This window comes from Cuculus canorus, chromosome 28 (assembly GCF_017976375.1).
Source record: "Cuculus canorus isolate bCucCan1 chromosome 28, bCucCan1.pri, whole genome shotgun sequence".
Classification (NCBI taxonomy): domain Eukaryota; kingdom Metazoa; phylum Chordata; class Aves; order Cuculiformes; family Cuculidae; genus Cuculus; species Cuculus canorus.
Window position 1 is genome coordinate 342,543 of NC_071428.1, and position 20,683 is coordinate 363,225.

The following is a 20,683-nucleotide window of genomic DNA, read 5'->3' on the forward strand; positions in this document are numbered from 1 at the left end:
TGCCTCAACTGAACACATATATTTTTTCTGTAGAGAGGCTGGAATTGCACTGGAGTTGAGAAAAGGGGTTGTAATTCCATGGAGCAGCCACTTCCCAGGAGCCAGGCAGCTCCCTGGGAAGAGGAGGCCCCTCTAGGATCCAGGCTGGGATGGTTTAGAAGGTGATTTTAAAGACATATTTTGTGGCCTACCTCTGCATTAAAAACAACCTCACAATTTGATCAATATGGAAAAACACAAGGAGAGAAGACGGGATTAAGCAAAAAAGGGCTGTTCGCCAGCTGCACAGTTATTAAAGCCAGGATTCACATCAAGGCCTGAGTTCAAAGCAAAGCGGTTACGGGAGCGCTGGCTAATGGAGGGTGTTTGCTGTTGGTGCAGGAATGCAGGGGCACATTACAAACCTCAATCCCAGCACTTGGAAACACGGCTCTGGGATTAGAAAGGTCGGAACCAGGCTGAGCGGGGCTTGACCCGCCCAGGCCTCTCCAAATGCTCAGCTCGCAGCAAGGTCCTAGTGTCTCCAAGCACCACCAGAACGGCTCCAGGAGGGATGACAGATAGCACGGCTCTGGTTTTTAATTGGAGATGATCTTAAAACTTCAAATACCTGCTGCCTTTTCCTCCCCCCTCCCTGTTCTTTTCTTTATTAGACCTGTTCTAGACGAGGTTCTGTGCTGTCACACAGAAGAAAAACTCCACAAAGACCAGGCAAACAATGTGTTTCCTCTTCCCCTAAAGCCCATTTCCTTTACCAGCCGGATCCCACTGCGAATTCACAATAGACTTGACCCCAAATCGTTGCCATAGCAAAGAAAACAAATGCCACAAACAAAGGAGATGGTTAATGGAAGGAGCAAATGATCAGCAAGACTGAAATGAAAGTCTTTTGGCCAAAGCGGGAGAGAAAGCTACAGGCAGACAGACGCGCTGGAGGATTGCCTCCATCCTTGCCCCATGCACCACCTTCCCAGCATCAGGGGTCACAACCAGATCCCTGGGATGCTGGATCTTCCAATGTACTAACAAATAAATATATCTGAACAAAGGCCACATCCTGATGCCACAGAGCTCCGGGGAGAGGAACGCTTAGGGAGGGGTGAGAGGGTGCCTCAGGGGATCCCAAGCCCCAATTAAAAAACCCTATCGGCATCAATGTCCCATTCCATGTGCGCAGACCAAGCACCCTCCTTCCTCTGAGATCATTCTGTTGGCTTCTCGTTTACCTGTGCCATGTTAATTAGCTACGGCATCTGCATCCTTCCAGCGCACAGGCGGAAGGGCAGCTGTGTCAGCCAGCACCCTGCTCTGTCTACAGTGCCTTCTCGAAGAAGCCAACACCTCAATTCCCTGGTTTGTTTGCATTTCCCTTCACCCCCTTCCCCTCACCATGCTGCACTGTTACAAAGAGTTGCCCAGGGAAGTTGTAGATGCCCCATCCCTGGAGGTGTTCAAGGCCGGGTTGGATGGGGCTTGGAGCCCCTGATCCAGTCAGAGGTGTCCCCGCCCACGGCAGCGGGTTTGGAATGAGATGATCTTTAAGGTAGCTTCCAACTCAAACCAGTCTATGATTCTATGAAACAGCAGCTCTGCTGACCTACAGCTTTCTCTCTGCAGTCCCAGAACTCACATTACCAAGCAGCAGACAACTTTCTCCAGGGCCACCACATCCAAATTCAGGTCATTCCACCTCCCACAGCCCGGCTGAACTAACCTCCTCACCTCCTGGCTGAAGCAGCAGAGCACCCAGATGCACATCATGCAAGGGACCAACGACTGGGGCAGACACAGAGTGCTACAGAGATAATTTTCCAGCTAACTGGAAGTTGTCTGGTGCAAAAGGAGCTGCTGGTCAACAGCAGCTGACCACGAGCCAGCAGCAGCCCAGGTAGCCAGGAAGGCCACCAGCATCCTGGCTGTGGTGTGGCCAGCAGGAGCAGGAATGGGATGGTGTCCCTGCACTTGGTGCTGGGGAGGCCACACCTTAAACGCTGGGTCCCTCACTCCAAGAAAGACTTTGAGGGGCTGGAGCGCGTCCGGAGAAGGGAACGGAGCTGGGAAGGGGCTGGAGAACAGGGGTTGTGGGAGTGGTGAGGGCCCTGGGGCTGTTTAGTCTGGAGAAGAGAAGGCTGAGGGGAGAACTCATTGCAGAAAAGGGGTGTCAGGAAGGCTCACCTGTAATGTCCTTAAGTTCTGAGGCTCAACCCCCTGAGCTCCAGGCCTGGAGGGAAGCTTGGACAGGCCCTGCTGTCCCACATGAGCAGGAGATGGCTGGACGATAGACGCCGCATTCTGGACAACTGGAGTCTACATTGAGAGAAAATGAGAACTGGCATCAGTGTGTTGTGCTCTGAAAGGAAATCCATAGACAGGCCTGAAGTGGACCAAGCCTTGCTGATGCTACTAATCCTGCAGAGGTGCATGGATTTATCTTCTCAGCACATGAGCGAGGATGGGCTGTGGATCTCCTACAGACCCACGTTGTTAGGAAATATCACCCAGGAGGACAAATATGGAGGAACAGAAGGTCCAAGAGCACAGCAAGGCTTTCTGTTTGCCCTTTCAAGGCTCCCGCAAGGCCCAGACCCTTCCCCTTATCCCATTCGGCCTGAAGAGCTTCACCTTCTGCACCACGTTCTCCTTCTGCAGCTGGCTTTGCCTCAGTTTCTTCAGCAACACAAGCCTGGCCTCCTCCAGCCGCAGCTCGTCTCGGAGCTGCTTGATCAGCTGCTGTCGTTCCTCTATGCTTTTACCCTACAAAGAGGCAGAAAATCAGTCAAGACTCAGCTGAAACCTGTGCCTTGGTGGTAAAAGAAGCTTTAAGACAATTTGTGCCACAGAAAAACCAAGAAGCAAGAGCGGGATTGTTAAATTCAGAAGTTACCACGTTGCTCAGAACCCCCCTTAGGTCCCAAATCAAAGCAGAAATCCTGGAGCAGCCACCTGGGACAGCAGAGAAATTTCTTACCTTAAACATTTCCAGATTGGCTGCTTTAAGTCTTTCCTCCATACGGGAGCTGGAACGGGGACTGGATGCCTCATTATCAGAGAGGACAATGATGTCTGGTGAAGGGGTTAATCGTCCCCTGTCCTGGTCACTGTAGAACAGAAGGGAGAGGAAAAAAAAAGACTGAGCCACAACATGGAGACACAGGCAGCAAATCTGAGAGTGGGACAAATCCCCCCTCCACCATGGATGCAAACCAGAGCTCGGCCCTGCTCTCCATGCCTGCAGAGAGCCGAGGACTGGGAATGGAGCACTTGCTTCCTTAGAGGAGGGAAAGGACTCCTTCAAAACTGTTTTCTTCAGCGGAGTGAAAGGTGAGTGGGTTTAAACACAAGGTAAGCAAACACGTGATGAAAATGCTATCTGTGAGACAAGCAGTCAGGTGGGAATAATGAGCCATAGAGAAACCAAACAGGGAGACACAGCGGTACCAGGTGCCGAGCCGAGAGGGACCAGGGGAGACCCTCCAGTCTGGGATTATTCCTTCCTAGGAACATCCCCACAATGCTGGAGATGAGAAAGGGCCAAGTACCTCAGTTAATAGAAATGTAAACACGTCAAGCTTATCTGAACACAAATCTGGTTTAAAAGGTGACTCCATAAAGGAAAAAGTGAATAAATAGAATCATAGAATCTCAGGATGGTTTGGGTGGGAAGGAACCTCAAAGCCCATCCAGTCCCACCCCTGCCATGGGCAGGGACACCTCCCACTGGACCAGAGGCTCCAAGCCCCATCCAACCTGGCCTGGAACCCCTCCAGGGATGGGGCAGCCACCACTGTTCTGGGCAACCTGGGCCAGGGCCCCCCACCCTCACAGCAAAACATTTCTCCCCAAGATCTCATCTCAATCTCCCCTCTTGCATTTCAAAACCATTCTCCTCAGCCTGTCCCTGCACTCTCTGATCCAGAGCCCCTCCCCAGCTCTCCGGGAGCCCCTTTCAGCACTGCAAGCTGCTCTAAGGTCTCTCCAGAGCCTTCTCTTCTTCAAACACCACATGCAGAATCAACAGACCCAGCTGAACCATGACCTGGACATCAGCAAACAGCTGGAGCAGCAACAGCAACAACCTGTCTCCAGGAAATAAAAAAGCAGTGCTATAATCCAGGAACGTCCAAGGCCCACACTGGTCGTGCTGGCATCATTCAGAGAAGGAGACACCAGTAATGGTCTTTTGTTATCACCAATTTAACATAACAGTGCTTGGAGAGCCTTGGAAAAATGCTGAGTAGTCCAGCTTGGGGCACAAGCACCACAGCTACAAAGGTGCCGGGCGTGCTGCCACTGACGCAGACGGACTTATTGCTCTTGGGAAGGTCTTGGCACGAGGTGGTGGTGAGGAGGAGATGCCCAGATTATCTTATCCAAAGTTTCTGAACACCCAGGAGGATGCACGGAGCCGAATCCCAGCTCCTAGTCTTGGCTGCTCTGAGAGTGGTGGGTCCAGAGCTGGGAGCAGGACACCGGCTTGCAGTGGGGTTTGCCCACAGGTCACCAGAACATGGGGATTTCAAACAATGCTGAGGAGCTGCCACCTTCTCCAGGGGCTGTGCGTTTGCTGCAAACCCCATCGATCCCAGAGTTCAGTTGGAGAAACATCCCCAGCAGCACGGCTCCAAACCAGAAGAGACAAGAAATCAAAACCAGGAAAGCTCTTGCCTGCTCCAAGCAGCATTTGTGGGTCCGTTATTCCAGAACCTCAAGAACCTCCTTCTGGGCCATCACACACATCAAGCATTACAGAAATGTGGCATCTGCTGATCAATAGACATCCTGTTCCTGCCTATCTCCTTCCAGCACACCATGGACGCTCCCTGTGGGACCCAAATCGGGTGTTTCCAGCTGCTGTTCCCTCTTCGGAGCAGAGGTGGAGGTATCTGAAGGTTTGCAGCCCAGGCTGTGTTTATGGTCTGTCCCAGCAGCGCAGTCGGCAGAGAAGGTCCACAGTGTCCTACCAAGATAAAGTCATCCTGAGCCTGTCCAGTCAAACCAACCTGTGTCGGAGGAGGAAGAGTCACTTTTGGATGAGTCTTCAACGGCTCACAAGCAGCCCATGACCCTCCCTTGGCATTTTATCCGTCTTCTGCTGCAACGTGCCGCTCTCCAAACTATCAGTTATGCCACATCTATACACGAAACTGCTCAGGAATAACCATGTCCTCACAAGCAAGCAGGTAACCCAGGTCAACCTGTAGCCACCATGCCCCAAACGGAGTTTCAAACGTTCACCAACCACTGTGGTGACCAAGTGTTGCAGAGGAGGGTTTCTCATATGATCAGGATTACAGGCTGGGGAGAATGGACTGGGAACAGCTCTGAGAAGGACTTGGTGGTGTGCGTGGATGAGAAGCTCCACGTGAGCTGGAAAAGTGTGCTCACAGTCCAGAAACCAACCATGCCCTGGGCTACATCCAAAGCAGTGAGACCACCAGGAAGGGAGGGGATTCAGCTCTGCTCTGGTGACACCACAACTGGAGCACTGTGTCCAGTTCTGGAGTCCGCAGCACAGGAAGGACATGGAGCGAGTCCAGAGGAGGCCATGGAGATGATGTGAGGGCTGGAGTACCTCCTGTACGAGGCCAGGCTGAGAGAGCATGGGTTGTTCAGCCTGGAGAAGAGAAGGCTCTGGGGAGACCTTAGAGCAGCTTCCAGTGCTGAAAGGGGCTCCCGGAGAGCTGAGGAGGGGCTCTTGATCAGGGAGTGCAGGGAGAGGACGGGGGAAACAGTTTAGAGCCGAAAGAAGGGAGACTGAGATGAGATCTTGGGGAGAAATGTTTTGCTGTGAGGGTGAGGAGGCCCTGGCCGAGGTTGCCCAGAGCAGTGGTGGCTGCCCCATCCCTGGAGGGGTTCCAGGCCAGGTTGGATGGGGATTGCAGCCCCTGAGCCAGCGGGAGGTGTCCCTGCCCATGGCACCGGTGGGACTGGATGGTCTTTGAGGTCCCTTCCCACCCATGACTGCATGTTAAAAAGCAAGCAGGCTCTGGCAGCGCGTCCCTTCCCCGCCGTGTCCAGGCTGCTCGCGCACACGCCACAGGCACCCAATCCAAGTCTCTTTTTTGCTTCAAGTCTCTGGACGCACTTCCTTTGAGTAAGAACATCCCAGACTCAGGAACACAGCGACTGACTGCCATCAAGCAGTGAGCACAACACCTTCTCCTTGCTCCTTTCGCATCCTTGACCACATCTCAGGCACACCTGGAGTGACAAACCATCAAGTTTGGGATCAGGATTTTCCCAAACACAGGCTCTTGTTCCAGCTGCTGGTGATTACTTTGCACGAGTATCCCAGAGAGGTCCGGGCTGGTTTCACTGTGTTCCAACAAAGTTAAAAAAGCAAAGCCAGTGTCAAATGCAGACAGGGGAAACCAGAGCCATCTGCAAAGCATTGCTGAATGCATCAGGGTTGTTTTATTCACTTTTGTTAAGGGAAAGGGTAATTTTATTGGTAATTCCAACAAAACTACTGGAGGAAGAGCTACGCCGACGGCGCGGGAGGCAGGCAGAGGGGAGAAGACACGAAGCATGTTCCCAAGCAAACTCCAGCTTAGTGGAGTCAGCTGGTGAGGACAATTAAACACCCCCAGCCTTGTTTCTCTTGCTAGAGACATTTCTGCACTCAATTACTCCAAACCTCTTATTAAGGCTGATTTCTTTTCACTCACAGTGACTCGAGTGTCCATGTCCAATGCAGATACCAAACTGGATTCCCCGTGTCTTGCCCCATGTTCAACCAGCCCGGCTGAGCCGTCGCCTCCGCAGCAACTGCCACTTGCACAGAGAAGATATCCCATACCGTAGCTCACCCAGAGCCACAGTTACTCCTAATTCCAGGTTATTCCTGGAGTTTGGCACCTCCAAAGCCGAAACCCAGGCTGAGCGAGGCCCATGTTGGCTCTCCCACAGGGATTTTGGGAGAACCGCCCTTTTAGAGGTGCAAAACTCCAGGGGCATGGACAAAGGGGGCTGCTCATACCCGAGTGCTCCCATCAGCGCAGATAAAACACTCTGGTACAAAATAACAACATCTCTGCCTCACCACATTCACTTAAGCAGATTTTACGAGAGGCTGAACCAGCGGCAAAGGTGAGCGGTCAGATTGCTCAGCGAATCACAAAACCATGGAATGGGTTGGGTGGGACGAGACCTCAAAGCCCATCCAGTCCCACACCCTGCCATGGGCAGGGACACCTCCCACTGCATCAGGGGCTCCAAGGCCCATCCAGCCTGGCCTCGGACACCTCCAGGGATGGGGCAGCCACCACTGCTCTGGGTAACCTGTTCCAGGGCCTCCCCACCCTCACAGCAAAACATTTCTCCCTAAGATCTTATCTCAGTCTCCCCTCTTGCAGCTCTAAACCGTTCCCCTCATCTTATCCCTGCCCTCCCTGATCCAGAGCCCCTCCCCAGCTATCTTGCAGCCCCTTTCAGCACTGGAAACTGCTCTAAGGTCTACCCAGAGCCTTCTCTTCTCCAGGCTGAACAACCCCAACTCTCCCAGCCTGGCCTCGTACGGGAGGTGCTCCAGCCCTCACATCATCTCCGTGGCCTCCTCTGGACTCGCTCCAACAGCTCCATGTCCTTCCTGTGCTGAGGATTCCAGAACTGGACACAGGGCTCCCCGTGGGGTCACAGAGCAGAGCAGAGGGGCAGAATCCCTTCCCTCCCTGCTGGTGACACAGCCCAGGATACAGTTGGGCTTTCTGGGCTGCCAGCACACATTGCCAGCTCCTGTCCCATTTTTCACCCACCAAAACACCACAGGAAGGTTCCAGCACTTCACACCTACTTAAACCAGGACCTCTCGTTCTGCTCCTCAGCCTGTTTGCCAACCCTGCACCAGTTCCGTATCCCAGTCAAGCTGAAAATCACAATCACTGATGTTTGTTTCCTTCTCTGTCCCTGGAAAGCCGAAGCAGGAACAGAGCCGGACGCAGCGTGGCTGTGCAGCACAGGGGATGGGCTCTCGCTCCAATTTCCCCAGCGGAACTGGGCTGCAAGGGTTAGCTGCAGAAATCGAGTTACTGGAGTCCATCGATGATAAAAGTCAGGGGGGTGTGCGCAGCACATATGGAGAGTGTTTTTTTTGCCTGCAGAGACAACAGCCTGACCAGGGTCAGGTTTGAGAGTGGCCGTCCAAGCCCCTTCCACCAGATTCGGCCTCCAGATACACATGGGACTTCTGCCACCACTTTTGTAGGTGCTAATAAAGAGTCCTGGCTGGAGGGGAAGACCTGCTTCTCCTTCTCCTCCTCCTTCTCTCCTCCTCCTTCTCTCCTCCTCCTTCTCTCCTCCTCCTGCTCTCCCTAGGGCTTATCTTCCTCCTCCTTCTTCGCTCCTCCTCTTCCTTCTCCCCTCCTCTTGCTCTCCCTCTCCTCTTCCTCCCCCTCTTCCTCCTCCTCACCCCCTCTTCTTCCTCCTCCTTCTCTTCCTCCTCCTCCATGCACACCAGCAGAGTTCTGCTCTGCAAGCCACCCGACGGCTGTAGCTGATCACACTCAATGTACGATTGGAGGAGGAAAGAACATCCATCTCATTCTGGGGTGGAAGCAGAAGCAAAACCAATGACAGAATCATGCTGAATGTCTTCCAGAGAAACTCTACTACGAGTGTAGGCTCCACTTCCTGCTGTTCAGCCAAAGGGATGGCACCCCCATGCCCCTAAAATATTGATTAGATTTCTGATCTGGGTTCTCACATCTGGCAGAGCAGAGGATTAATAACAGGCACGCTACCGACTCCAGCCGTTTGGCACCTACCTTCTCCGTGCGCTCATATCCACCGGCTCATCGTTAATGTTCTCCTTCCCCGGCCTCCCTGCAGTCCTGCCATCCCCATGGGGCCTGAGGCTCCCATTCAGCTTTTCTTCATAGACTTTCACGCCATCCTGTTTCACCGGGAGCTCATGAGGCACCTCGATGCCCGAGAGGTCTTTCCTCTTCAGCAGTGCTAGCATCTTCAAGCGCTCCATTGCCTCATGTCCTTCCATTTTCAATCTCTTTGCCAGGACGTCATCTCTATCATCTGCTTGGTCCAAGCTCCGTTTCAAGAGGTTGAGGCGCAGAGCGTCTTCCGTCATTCTGTCCATCCTGCAGGACAGAGGTTGACAGAAGGACACAATTAGCATCACAGCAAACAGCAAACGGCTGCAGCAGACCCAGATTAACCCACCAGGGGCTGGCGGGGACCTCAGAGCCCGGCCTCCCGCCTGGAGGAACACCGACCTCCCACGCGCCTGCATGCGGCGACCTGCCCGCACTACTGCCGCATGCTCTTAGTCCCGATCCTAAACCAGACAGGCAGGGAGTTTCCCAAGCAGAGGGGAGCCGCACGCACCCGATGGGCGAGAGTGCCCCGAAGCCCTTGAGAATGGGGGCACAAACCCTCATTTGGCGTTAAAACACCGGCGGCTGCGACCTGACAGGATTTACCAGAAAGGGGAGCTGGGAAACACTCAACGGCGTCCGGGGACACCAGGAGGGAGGCTGAGCTCCTTCTCACATCACGTGGGCCCAGCTTCAGTTTCTGTAAGGTTCCCTTCCCATGCTTCGCACCATGGAATTCTGTGTTTTGAGGGGACCTGAGGCATGGTCTGAGCCCCTGTCATCAGTACAAGCGCCACCCTGCACAGAGTTTGGTATCGAGCTTCTAAAACACTGAAAATCATAGAATCATGGAATGGTTTGGGTGGGAACGGACCTCAAAGCCCATCCAGTCCTACCTCTCACTGGATCAGGGGCTTCAAGCCCCATCCAGTCTGGCCTTGAACCCCCTCCTGGGATGGGGCAGCCACCATTGCTCTGGGAAACCTGGGCCAGGGCACACCCCCCCCCCCAGCAAAACATTTCTCCCCAACATCTCATCTCAATCTCCCCTCTTGCAGCTCAAAATCATTCCCTTCGTCCTCTCCTTGCACTCCCTGATCATGAGCCCCTCCCAGCTTTCCTGTAGGCCCTACAGGAATCTCCTACCACACGGATTTTCCTGCTTTTTCCATGCTCTCGGGTGCAGTTGCCCTGTCAGTTGTTGAGGAATGCATGGCACCTTCTTCTCTCTCCAAGGATGAGGGCACACTCAAGTATCCCCACCCACACTCGCTCTCCATCTTCCCCAACCGACCACCTGCCTCTCCTCCAGGTGCAGAAATGCCCCATGGCAAACAGCTGCTGTAAAATAGGGGGAAGGAGGCACAGAGCCCATCCCAATCCCATCTTTGCTCCCAGGCTGATAAGAAAGTAGCTCCAACACAAGAAAGCCAAAGGAACTCCACCTGGAAACAAGGAGCAACCAGCTCGGGGAGGTCTTTACCTACCAACGCACAGAGTGGGGATGACAAACAAGCAGGGAATAAGGCGGAATTAAACGTTGCTGTCTCAAGGACACCAGCAGCTTCCTGGGCTCCACATGCTAGTAGCTCACAGGGTAATAAAGTCTGCGCTCTCTGAGCTGAAGGAGAGGCCTCAGCAGCAGAATCGTGGCACCTCTGCTTCACGTGGAGCTCGCAGAGCCCTTCCCAAACTTGGCTCCATGTCACTCACGAGATAAAGCTGCGCTGAGCCAAATTTCTGCCAGGGAAATGTTGTTCTGGCTCAGTTCTAAATCCCCTATAATTACACATCTCCCGATGTACGGCTGTCACCCAAGTTCAGCTGCAGACCTTGGAGCAGTCTTCCCGTATGGAAAGGGGCTCCAGGAAAGCTGGGGAGGGGCTCTTGATCGGGAAGTGCAGGGAGAGGATGACAAGGAACGGTTTTGAGCTGAAAGAGGGGAGATTGAGATGAGATGTTACGGACAAATGTTTTGCTGTGAGGGTGGGGAGGCCCTGGCCCAGGTTGTCCAGAGAAGCTGTGGCTGCCCCATCCCTGGAGGGGTTGAAGGCCAGGTTGGATAGGGCTTGGAGCTCCCGATGCAGTTGGAGATGTCCCTCCCCATGACAGGGGGTGGGACTGGATGGGTTTTAAGGTCCCTTCTAACTCAAACCATTCCATGATTCTATGCCCTGCTTTCAGGGCTACGAACCGCTCCAGAGAAACTTTACTCTTGAAAACAGGGGTGCAGTCGCAGCAGGCAGCAAGAAAACAAATGCAAATCTACAACGCAAGAGAAACAACATTGGACCAAGCCTCTGGCACAGCCCTATCTCAAAGAGACTGCCACACTCAGGGTGAGCACCTCAGACTTCTTTCGACTTGACAGTCTCGTCTCTCGGCAGGAAAATGCACGTCTACGGCAGCCAAATATAGCAAGGCAAGCACGGGCAGGCCATGGGAGACGGATGAAACGCGGCTCTCCACACCCTCCCTAAAAAGTGACCCCAGGTTAAATCGAAGCCGTGAGTGCCGGTGGGTTATTTAAGACACGACGGGATAGCGACGAGCCTCACCGCACCCAGAGCTGCGGTCTGGATCCGGCTGCTGGGAAAGTGCTGAGCTCCAATTAACTCAGCCATGAAAGGGCCTCCATGGCTGCTTCCTCCACTCCGTACTCCTGGGAGATGAAAGCAAGAGAGGAGGAGGAGGGAGAAGTCCAGATACCTGGCAGACAAAGGCTGGTGCATAGGGAGGGAGCACAGGCACTTTCCAAGCAGCCGTCGCTGCAGCACTGGCTTGAGGACACGTTAAAAAGGCATCCCTGGAGAGTGGTTCCCACCCACGGGGCAGTCGAGCCACCCCGCAGGTTCTTCCCTACTGAGAAGCCGCTTCATCTTTAGGAAATGAGTTCCACCTTGATACCTAAACTGAACGTGTCGCTTACAAACCCCCCAAACACCACACCCCGAGTGCAGGAGAGTTGGTGCCGCCTGGACCGATGAGCAATTTCATAGAATCGTTGAATAGTTTGGGTCAGAAAGGGACGTGGTACCCCACCACAGCATCCCAGTGGTTTTCCAGCTCTGCCATCACCTGCCAGCAGAGCTGGAGCATGAGGAGTTTGCAAACACCGTCTCAAAACCTGGAAGAGGAACACATCACGGAGAAATCAAGGTCTTGGCCAACAAACACCAAGGAAACACCACACCAGGTTCCAGCACTCGGGATTTCGGCAGCGCATCTGCTTGCTGCCAGAGGGGAGAACGGAGCAGACCGCGAATGCAGCCCCTGCTCGCAGAGACACGCATAGCTGGGATCGGGAAGGTTTCAAAACGTCCTTTCCTTTCCCGTAAGTGGCTTCGGTACTGGAAACAAATCAAAAGCGCAGTTATCAGAAACAGGTACCACAACTGTTTAATCCTTTCAAGAGGAGCTTTCCAGGCTGGGTAAGGAGCTGGCGCTCTCAGCCAGATTCAATAAAAACTAAATTAGGCTTCGGATTTTTTCCTGAATGGGGCCCTTCAGCCCTAACGCTTGAGGAGGGGAAGGGGAGGGGAAACACTGCAGCTCAGCTGGGAGCCTGGGGACTTTCCAGAGCCCCTCGACTGCAGACCCAGGCAAGGCACAGAACACTCGGCTTCATCCAAACAGCAGCAAGAAAGAGCAGGAATTCTTTCAAGCACAGGCTATCCTGAAGGTCAGACAGTCGGGAGCTTCAGCACTGTCCCTGCTCCGTGTCACAGTGACCTAAACGAAGGGCAGAGATTAAATCTCTCGCAAATGAAGACTGTGGAGTATCTCTTTAACAGCAACCTGGGGTTAGAAACTAAGAAAAAGCAGATTTTTCCACTCCCTCTCTGAATTTCCTAAGAAACCAGCCTCGTTAATCAGGAGTGATGGGAGCACGTGGGAAATGGATGCACACGGAGCAAGTCACACCTGACGGATGGGAGGCAACGGGCATGCTGGCACATCCTCACCAACACGGCATCGCAAACCGGACCATCCTGACCCGCCACCCTCCGGCAAAGCGCTCCCGGGGATCTGGCACAGCCAGGGAGTCGGCTCTCCCTCTCACATCCCTAAGGAATTTAATTTAAAACAGAAAAATTGAAACAAAATTCTCCAGTGGTGGCAAAGCCCCAGGGGAAGACAAGAGAGCTACAACACATGTTTTGTTCCTGACTTGATACAGCCTGTAATCATCTCCGGTTGCAGCTCTGTAGGTGAGCAGCTTTCCTGACTGCCCAAAAAAAAAGCTGGAGTTGGTTTAGAGCTAACATTTCAGAGGCTCCCAGGAGGAGGAGAGGGGTTGCCCTGCTCAGCCCCCACCACGCAGGGACGTAAGGCAGCCGGAGCAATGAAGCGCGGCATCGTCAGTGAGACCGGACTGGCTGATACTGGAGGGAAAATGCCTTCTAGGAATCCCAGCCAGACTTCCACAGCTGAGACGGAGAAGTGCAGTGCCGGGGAGCATCACACTTGTGCACCACCAACTGCAGCTCCCCAACAGGAACAGACGAGTCTGTGTGCAGACACTCTTCCCAAAGCCTTTGGGTCCCCAAATCCAACGCTTCAGCAGCTCCCAAACACTGCCACCACCCAGGAAAGCTCTAAGCTTCCTTCTCCACTGGACACTGACCCAGGTTGCCCAGGGAAGTGGTGGATGCCCCATCCCTGGAGGTGTCCAAGGCCAGGCTGGATGGGGCTTGGAGCCCCTGATCCCGCCGGAGGTGTCCCTGCCCATGGCAGGGGTGGGACTGGATGGGCTTTGAGTTCCCTTCCAACCCAAACCATTATGTGATTCTTAGATTCTATGATGATTCATGATTCTTCAGCCCATCCCCAGTCTGGAAGAACCACAGGTCTCCTCTCTACAACCTCTCTGCAACCCCCCCGCATTTCCAGCGGCGTCGCTTTCCAGGCTCGCCTTCATTTTTGGTTCACAACTTCCCCTCAGATGACACCACATTGTTTCATGCAGAAAGGCAGGAGCATCGCAGCCCGGCACCCGTCTGTGCCGATGCTGCCTTCAGCCGGCACCCACCAACCTTGGTACCCTGCGCTCTTCCATACGTTCCTTTAGCTTTAGACAGTTTCCCCTCCCCAGCACTCAAAACACAGGTTTGGGGTTCCCAGACAAACAAAGCTGCAGCCCAGTTTTCCATCTACAAGTGATACAGCACCCACAGGTTAAAAACCAATCCCAACACTGCTGTTTTAAAGGGACTTGGGCCAAAGAAACAGATATTGTACTGGAGAAGCCAGTGCACCGGGATGAGATACAGCCAGTTCTCCACGTGCAGCCAGTATGGATAAACGTCCTCTGAGATTTCCCTGGTGAAAGCAGCACCAACAACCAGAATTTGGCAGCTTCAGGAATTAATTTCAACTCGAGTTTATTCAGAGAGGTTACAACCCCTCTCGCACCTTTCTTTTAAGGCTTCTCTTGTTATATTAACCCCCGCTTTTGACTTCCTTGGCTTCTACATGACCAACTGCATCGTCCAAGTGCTATTCCTCATCTCAGCCCCTCCAGCCCTAATGAATGGGTTGCAATTTGAGGCTGGCAAACAGCAAAACTGGAAGGAGATGCGAGATAACGTGCAGTCCTACCTGCCCAACCAAGACTCAGCAGCAACTAGAAGGAGAAAGCATATGGAGAAACCAGCAGACCCTGGAGCTGGGAGGGAAGCTGCAGGGCAGGGGCAGGAAAACCAGACAGAAATGTTCCAATTATTCCCTCCAGACACAATCCAGGCTGGGAGGTGCAACCTATGCTTCTCCTCTCTCACAAGAGTCCAAGTGAGGTACCTGAGGTCGAGGCCACAACATCCAGAAGTCACAACATCGCTGCCGGAGGCTTCCTCTAGCTCTCAGGCTGCAGCTTTCCGTCCACCCATGCTCCAGGCAGCATCAACCACACCAAGCATGGATCGACCAAGACAGGACATGCTCAGATGCTCCATCCTCAGGTGGGCAAGAGCAAAGTGTCCTCTTTTCCTCCACTCCGGACTCTGCAGGAGGGATCTCTGATCTGATCTGCCTTCTCTTCAAACCATCCAGGCCTAAAACTTCCTGCAGACAGCTCCAAAACCCTCCAGGCAACCCTGCTCCTGCCTTCTCATGAAGCTGTTTACACTGGTGGCTGTCATAAGCATCCAAGGGAATTTGGACTCCACAACGGATCTCCTCTGACATCTCTCCAGAGGGAAATCTTTCCCCAGCCACGTGGTTCCAGTGACACCAGGTCTCCCCAATCCCACCCTGTCCAGTAACAACCAGTTCCCTTACTGATCTCTGCCCCAGCAGCACAAGGAGTTACCATGAGCAGAGCTGCCACACGGGGTGGCTGCTTGGGATCCTTCCTCCAAGAGAGCAGGAAAAGAAAAGGACAATCCAGCCCTGGCACCTGCGCTGCTCCTTGTGAAGCCGCTCGTCTCCCATGGAGGAGAAGATGAGGACATGGGCTGGGCAGTGCCTCCAGGTATCAGTGTACAGAGCAGAGGGATGTGCTCCGTGCACAGATCACACCTTTACCTCTGTTCTAGTTTCTTCACCATCCAGGTAGGACATCAACCCCACCTGCTGCTCAATGCAATGCAGCTTCGGGGCAATGCCGGCTGCCAGCAGCCAGCCTGGAGCAGTCCAGCAGGTCCTTCTTGTACAACAAAGCACCACAAGCAAATCTTCCAGCCTTTGCCTGGTTCAGGGTGCTCGTAGCACTCCTCAGTTCCCCCAAGCCTCCTGGGATCCTCCATGATGAAACCAATAGTGAGGAATTCTGAGGTGGGGAGGCCCTGGCCCAGGCTGTCCAGAGCAGTGGTGGCTGCCCCATCCCTGGAGGGGTTCAAGGCCAGGTTGGATGGGGCTTGGAGCCTCTGATCCAGTGGGAGGTGTCCCTGCCCGTGGCAGGGGTGGGACTGGATGGGCTTTGAGGTTCCTTCCAACCCAAATCATTCCATAATTCCATGATTCTATGATCTCCAGAGATTATCCAGACAGAAAGCCAGGCTGTTCGTGCTGGTGTAGTACTGACCCTGCTCCACTTCACAGCACGACGACACAATGGCCACGCACTGCAGAGACCAAATATTTTGTGGCAGCGATAGCATGCATGCGCACGTCTCCTGCACACGTGTTTATGGATGCACCCTACGGAAGAGAAACTCGTGCCCTGGAACAGCCAGTCACTAACCCGGAGCCCTGAGAGAAAGAAGGGCTGCATTAAAAGAAAGCCAGTCCTGCTTGAGTGAGGAACGGGATTTAGTCCTTTCGAAAGGCCAGCAGCAGAGTTTGGGTGGGGAGCAGCAGTGAGGGCCAAGTGCCATCCGCTAGGAAGCAGGAAGCAACCTCAGGTGGATGGCGATCTGCAGTGGTGTCAGGAGAGCAGATGCATCAAAAACCGTTCTAGAAAGGTTGATTCTCACTCTTCCCAAGTGCAGTGTAAGTCCATCCATGTGCACTAAGTCCATCCACAACAGCCTAACGGCGCTCCAGCAGACAAGAAGGACGCTTCATCTCTGGCCTGGTCAAGAAGGAGGGGTGGACAGAAATATCTCAAATGCCAGCAGAGACTATGCCACACAGTCCAGGAGGGCAAAGCATCTCAAGCATCCCATGCGTGCAAGAACAGTTTTCAGTCACCATCGTCAATCGAAGGATGCAATCCTCCAGCTGCGGACACACGGCCAGAAACACCAGGCACTGGTAAATCCCAACGGAGGGGCTTTTATCCTTCCAAGGTATCCAAGCAGACCTGAAGCTGATGGTTGCAGAGCCGCCTTTCCACCTCCTGAGTCCCAGACCCAGCCTACATCCACGGCTTCCAGCGTCATCCTGGACTTCACAGCAGACTTTGGTCCAGCAGGAATTAATCCCGCTGGAATAAGAGATTCAGAAGCAACACAAGTATCCCCCTGCCCACCTCATGAAACAAATCCAGGGGCAAGCAGGCACCTTCACACACAATTCGGAGACATCCGGGGCTGTGTTAGATCAAGAAAGCAAACGGGTTGGGTGACTGGAACAAATGCATTTGTAACATACAGGGACGCACGGAAGGGACTCGGCAACTCAGGGATCTGCAGCAGCATCCAAACCCCAACATCTCTGTGTTATCCATAACATTTGTGGGGACCAAGCACTCAACCGGTGTTGGTAACACTCAGAGTCATAAGAAAGGGATTCAGCAACTCGGGCACCTGCACCAGCATCCGAACCCCCACATCTTCCCATCATCTATAACGTTTGCAGGGACCAAGCGCCCAAAGAGTGTTGGTAAAACACAGGGATGCACGGAAAGGACTCAGCAACTCGGGCACCTGCACCAGCATCCGAACCCCCACATCTTCCCATCATCCGTAACATTTGCAGGGACCGAGCGCCCAAACGGTGTTGGTAAAACACAGGAATGCACGGAAGGGACTCAGCAACTTGGGCTCCTGCACCAGCATCCGAACTTCAACATCTTCCGATCATCTGTAACGTCTGTAGGAACCGAGTGCCCAACCACTGCACCTGCCCCTGTGCGCCACAGCCAGGTCAGAGCACAGGTGCTCCAAGCCACTCTGCCACCATCTTGACCTCTACAAACACCACGAACAGCATCGCAATTTATCTGTTAAAACCGATTATGTCAGGAGAATAAAAGCTGTTTGAAGCCCTGTTCTGCTGGGTGCAGGGAGAAGAGCCTTTACAGGCACTCAGGAGGTGAGGTCCACCCTACCTGAATGGAAAAGCCACTTCTGCACCCCTGAATCGCCTGATTCCCCGCGCACGCTTACGAACACGCTGGGTTCCGCACAGCTCAGCTCCTCATCTGGAGCCTCCCAGCACTGTGGGATGAAATCGTGTGCCTAGAGGCTGCCGAGAGCCCGACACATGCACAGCTCCGACGTCTTTGCTTCCATCTAGGCTGAACACGAACCAACATCGACGTCGTAAAACGCATTTCGACACAGCACACACAAAATGGCTGGCTCCCAAGACGAGCATTTCCATACAATACTATAAAAAGGATAATAACCTAAAAAGGTAATTATGACTTAACGGCTCGGCGGGCTGGAGAGCGAGATCTGCAACAACACTGATGTGAAAGGGGAAAAAAAACCCACCCCGCTATCGAATAAAACCGTACCGCTCTCTGAATCCTGAGGCTACGGAACATAAGTTGTCAAGGAATCCTACGCTGGGCTCGGATTATTGTGAGAGGTACAAACCCTCCGCTCCTGTGGAGGAATTTTTATGCAGGTAAGGCAATAGGTAGGGTTGGTTTTATCACGAGCAGAAGGTGCAGGAGGCTTTAAAGAAACAGCCAGCCTTAAATCCAGCCCTAACAAAGAGAAAATTGCAGAGAGAGTCCTTAAAAAAAATACACCGAGTGCCAAAGCAGTCATTCATAAATCGGGGGGTGAAGCACGGCGTCTCCTGGCCGTTCCAAGAGGGAAGGAAAACAGACTAAGACAAAGGGAATCTTTTAGAAGACAAACCGTGAGGGCAGTTTTCAAGGAGCTGTCGCTCAGTTGCAACAAAGCGTAAATTCTTACAGTCATTTGGATGCAAACTCGTTAAACAGTTCTGCTCTTTCCCCTTCCCACCTCCGAGCAATGGGAGACGCCGGTTCTCCCCTTCACCCGGCTTCCTTCACCATTTCCAACAAACCAGAGCCCCATTGAGAAAGCAAATTAATAAACAAATGGGTAAAATGTTGATCTATGGTTCTCCGAGTACCGTGGTGGAGACAGACGCTGCAACTTCCAAATCAGCTCCATCTCACCGGATAAAACACCCGTGGATGCAGCCAGAGGGGCTGCACAGCTCGTGAAGCACAACCCCAGCTCCAGATTCAGAATCTCCAGCTCTGAGCAGCCCCAAGTTTGGGTTTGCACAGCAGGAACCTAACAGTGGGGAGTGGGATGGGCAGGAAAAGTGCTTCTTCCCTCTCCTGTCTGCCCCACCGAAGTTGGCAGGAGGTGGTGATCTCGGCTGCCACATCCGGCACGATGGACCCGACACCTCATGCCATCAGATCCAGTCCAGGTTGTGGGAGATGGGGAAAGAAAAAAACCAAACCATTTTTAGCCCCTTGGGTGGGGGGAAAACATATAAACGCACTCATCCTGCTCCACGGCTGCGAGCGCTCGGCTTGGGGAACGCAGCCTGGCTCGCCGGCAGCCGCTTGGCCCGGGACGAGCCGGTCAGCAAGGAGGAAATCTGGAATAGCAAGAGGAGCAAAGGAGAGGGGGGAAAGGGGAACGTGGGGCTCCGTCCTCCTCCTCCGCCTCTCCTCCCCGTCCGTCAGGCTGAGCGAGCCGGGGATGACGCAGGCTTCCTTATATAATGCGCCGCGATTTCCTCGACTGCGGGCCCTGCCTTTGTGCGCGCCGCACGCTCCTGCGCGCTGGCGGCCAGCCACGCGCGCCCATCAGCTGGCGGCTTCCGCGCGCGGCAGGGCCACAGCAAGAGAGCGGCCAAAACCATCCTCCTCTTCCTCATCCTCAAATAACAGGGGGTAGGATGCTGCTGCATCGAAGCATCAAACAAAAGAAAGGCAAAATACACATATGGATATTTAATACCTGAAATCAGCTTTTCTGTGCAGCAAGAAGGGTCGGATTTGGGAATTCCAGCAGAATAGCGATGGTAGGAGCGTGGAGAGAGGTGGGGTTTTTTTTGGAGGGGGGGCTAAGGAGGAAGGGAACGGCAAATAGAAGCGACGGGGCTAGTTTTCGCCTTAAAATCTCCTGTAAAGCCATTAGATTCAGCTGCCAAAAGCGGAGCCGATAACCCAGAAAAGAGCCTTTTGTCTGTTAAAAAGAAGATACGTTATAAAAAAAAAAAGGAAGATACGTTATTAAAAAAAAAAAAGGACAGTCTAAAGAATACTTACAGGTACAATATTCCCGCTGCCTCCTCTAGTTGTCAAGAAAATTAGGGAGAAAAGCAGGGGGGCCGGGCAAGGCAGGGAACGGGGTCGGCGGAGCGGGAAGGGGGGAGAGGAAAAAGCAAGGGTTTTTTGACGAAGAGCCCTCTCGGCAGAGCGTGGGCGGCCCCGCGTGCCATCCCCCTCCAGGGACCTGCAGCAACCCTGTCTCCAAACGGGCACTTCCCTGCCAATCATGCGCCGTACCGTGATATTAAACAAAAGAAAAGGGGGGATGCTGACTTTTACCCATGATGCTGCGCGGGGCAAAAGGGAGAGGAGGAAAAAAAAAAAAAAAAAAAAAAAAAGAGGAAAAAATAAAAAAAACAAAAAAAACCCCCAAAAACCAGTTGCAGCCGGTTTGTAACCGCGGGACATGGAATTACCACCAGACTGGGGGGTTTTGTTGTCATTTTCGCTCGTTTTCGAGGGGTTGCGGGAAAGAGGCAGCGGCGGCCGCCCCCTCGCGCCCCCCTCACCGCCAGCCCCTGGCCCCTTGCCAAACTTTGTCTTCATTCATGAGAGCTCATTCCCTCCTAGGGGGGGGTTAACTGTTTCAAGCCCGAAAAACGATGGATGGGGCCCTTGACGCTTGACACACCAAGCTGGCGCACCAAAGGTTGGGTTCCTCCAAGCCAGGGTTGGGTTCTCCCCACCCAAAATGCACCCTGAAGGAAGGGAAGGCGTCAAGGTCTCCTCTCCATCTCCTGGCTCATGGGACGCCAAGCGATGCCGGCAAAGGCAATGTAGGAGCAAATACATCCCTGCTCACTGGAGGAGGCATCTCAGCACCTTCATGCCAGCAAAGCTTGGTCTGGATGTCACAGAATCACAGAATAGTTTGAGTTGGAAGGGACTTTAAAGATCACCCTCTGCGATGGACAGGGACACCTCCCACTGGATGAGGCCACCCAAGGCCCATCCAACCTGGCCTGGAACACCTCCA

The 20,683-nt window shown here is 53.5% G+C and overlaps 1 protein-coding gene across 5 annotated transcripts in view; it reads right to left on the reverse strand.

Annotated features, from left to right (window-relative positions):
• Window positions 1-20,683, reverse strand: part of GATAD2B (GATA zinc finger domain containing 2B) — a 48,087-nt gene that overhangs the window by 10,452 nt on the left and 16,952 nt on the right. For 3 of the 5 annotated variants that reach the window (XM_054050708.1, XM_054050706.1, XM_054050710.1), the window contains exons 2-5: window positions 8,763-9,092; window positions 2,969-3,098; window positions 2,623-2,754; window positions 2,176-2,307 (exon numbers count right to left, since the gene is read on the reverse strand). In XM_054050708.1, the coding sequence (XP_053906683.1) occupies window positions 2,176-2,307; window positions 2,623-2,754; window positions 2,969-3,098; window positions 8,763-9,091 (723 nt within the window). In that variant the 5' untranslated portion in view covers window position 9,092. Of the gene's footprint in view, window positions 1-2,175; window positions 2,308-2,622; window positions 2,755-2,968; window positions 3,099-8,762; window positions 9,093-15,138; window positions 15,248-19,704; window positions 19,887-20,683 lie in introns of those variants that run through there. The other 2 variants (XM_054050709.1, XM_054050707.1) reach the window with 2 other exon arrangements.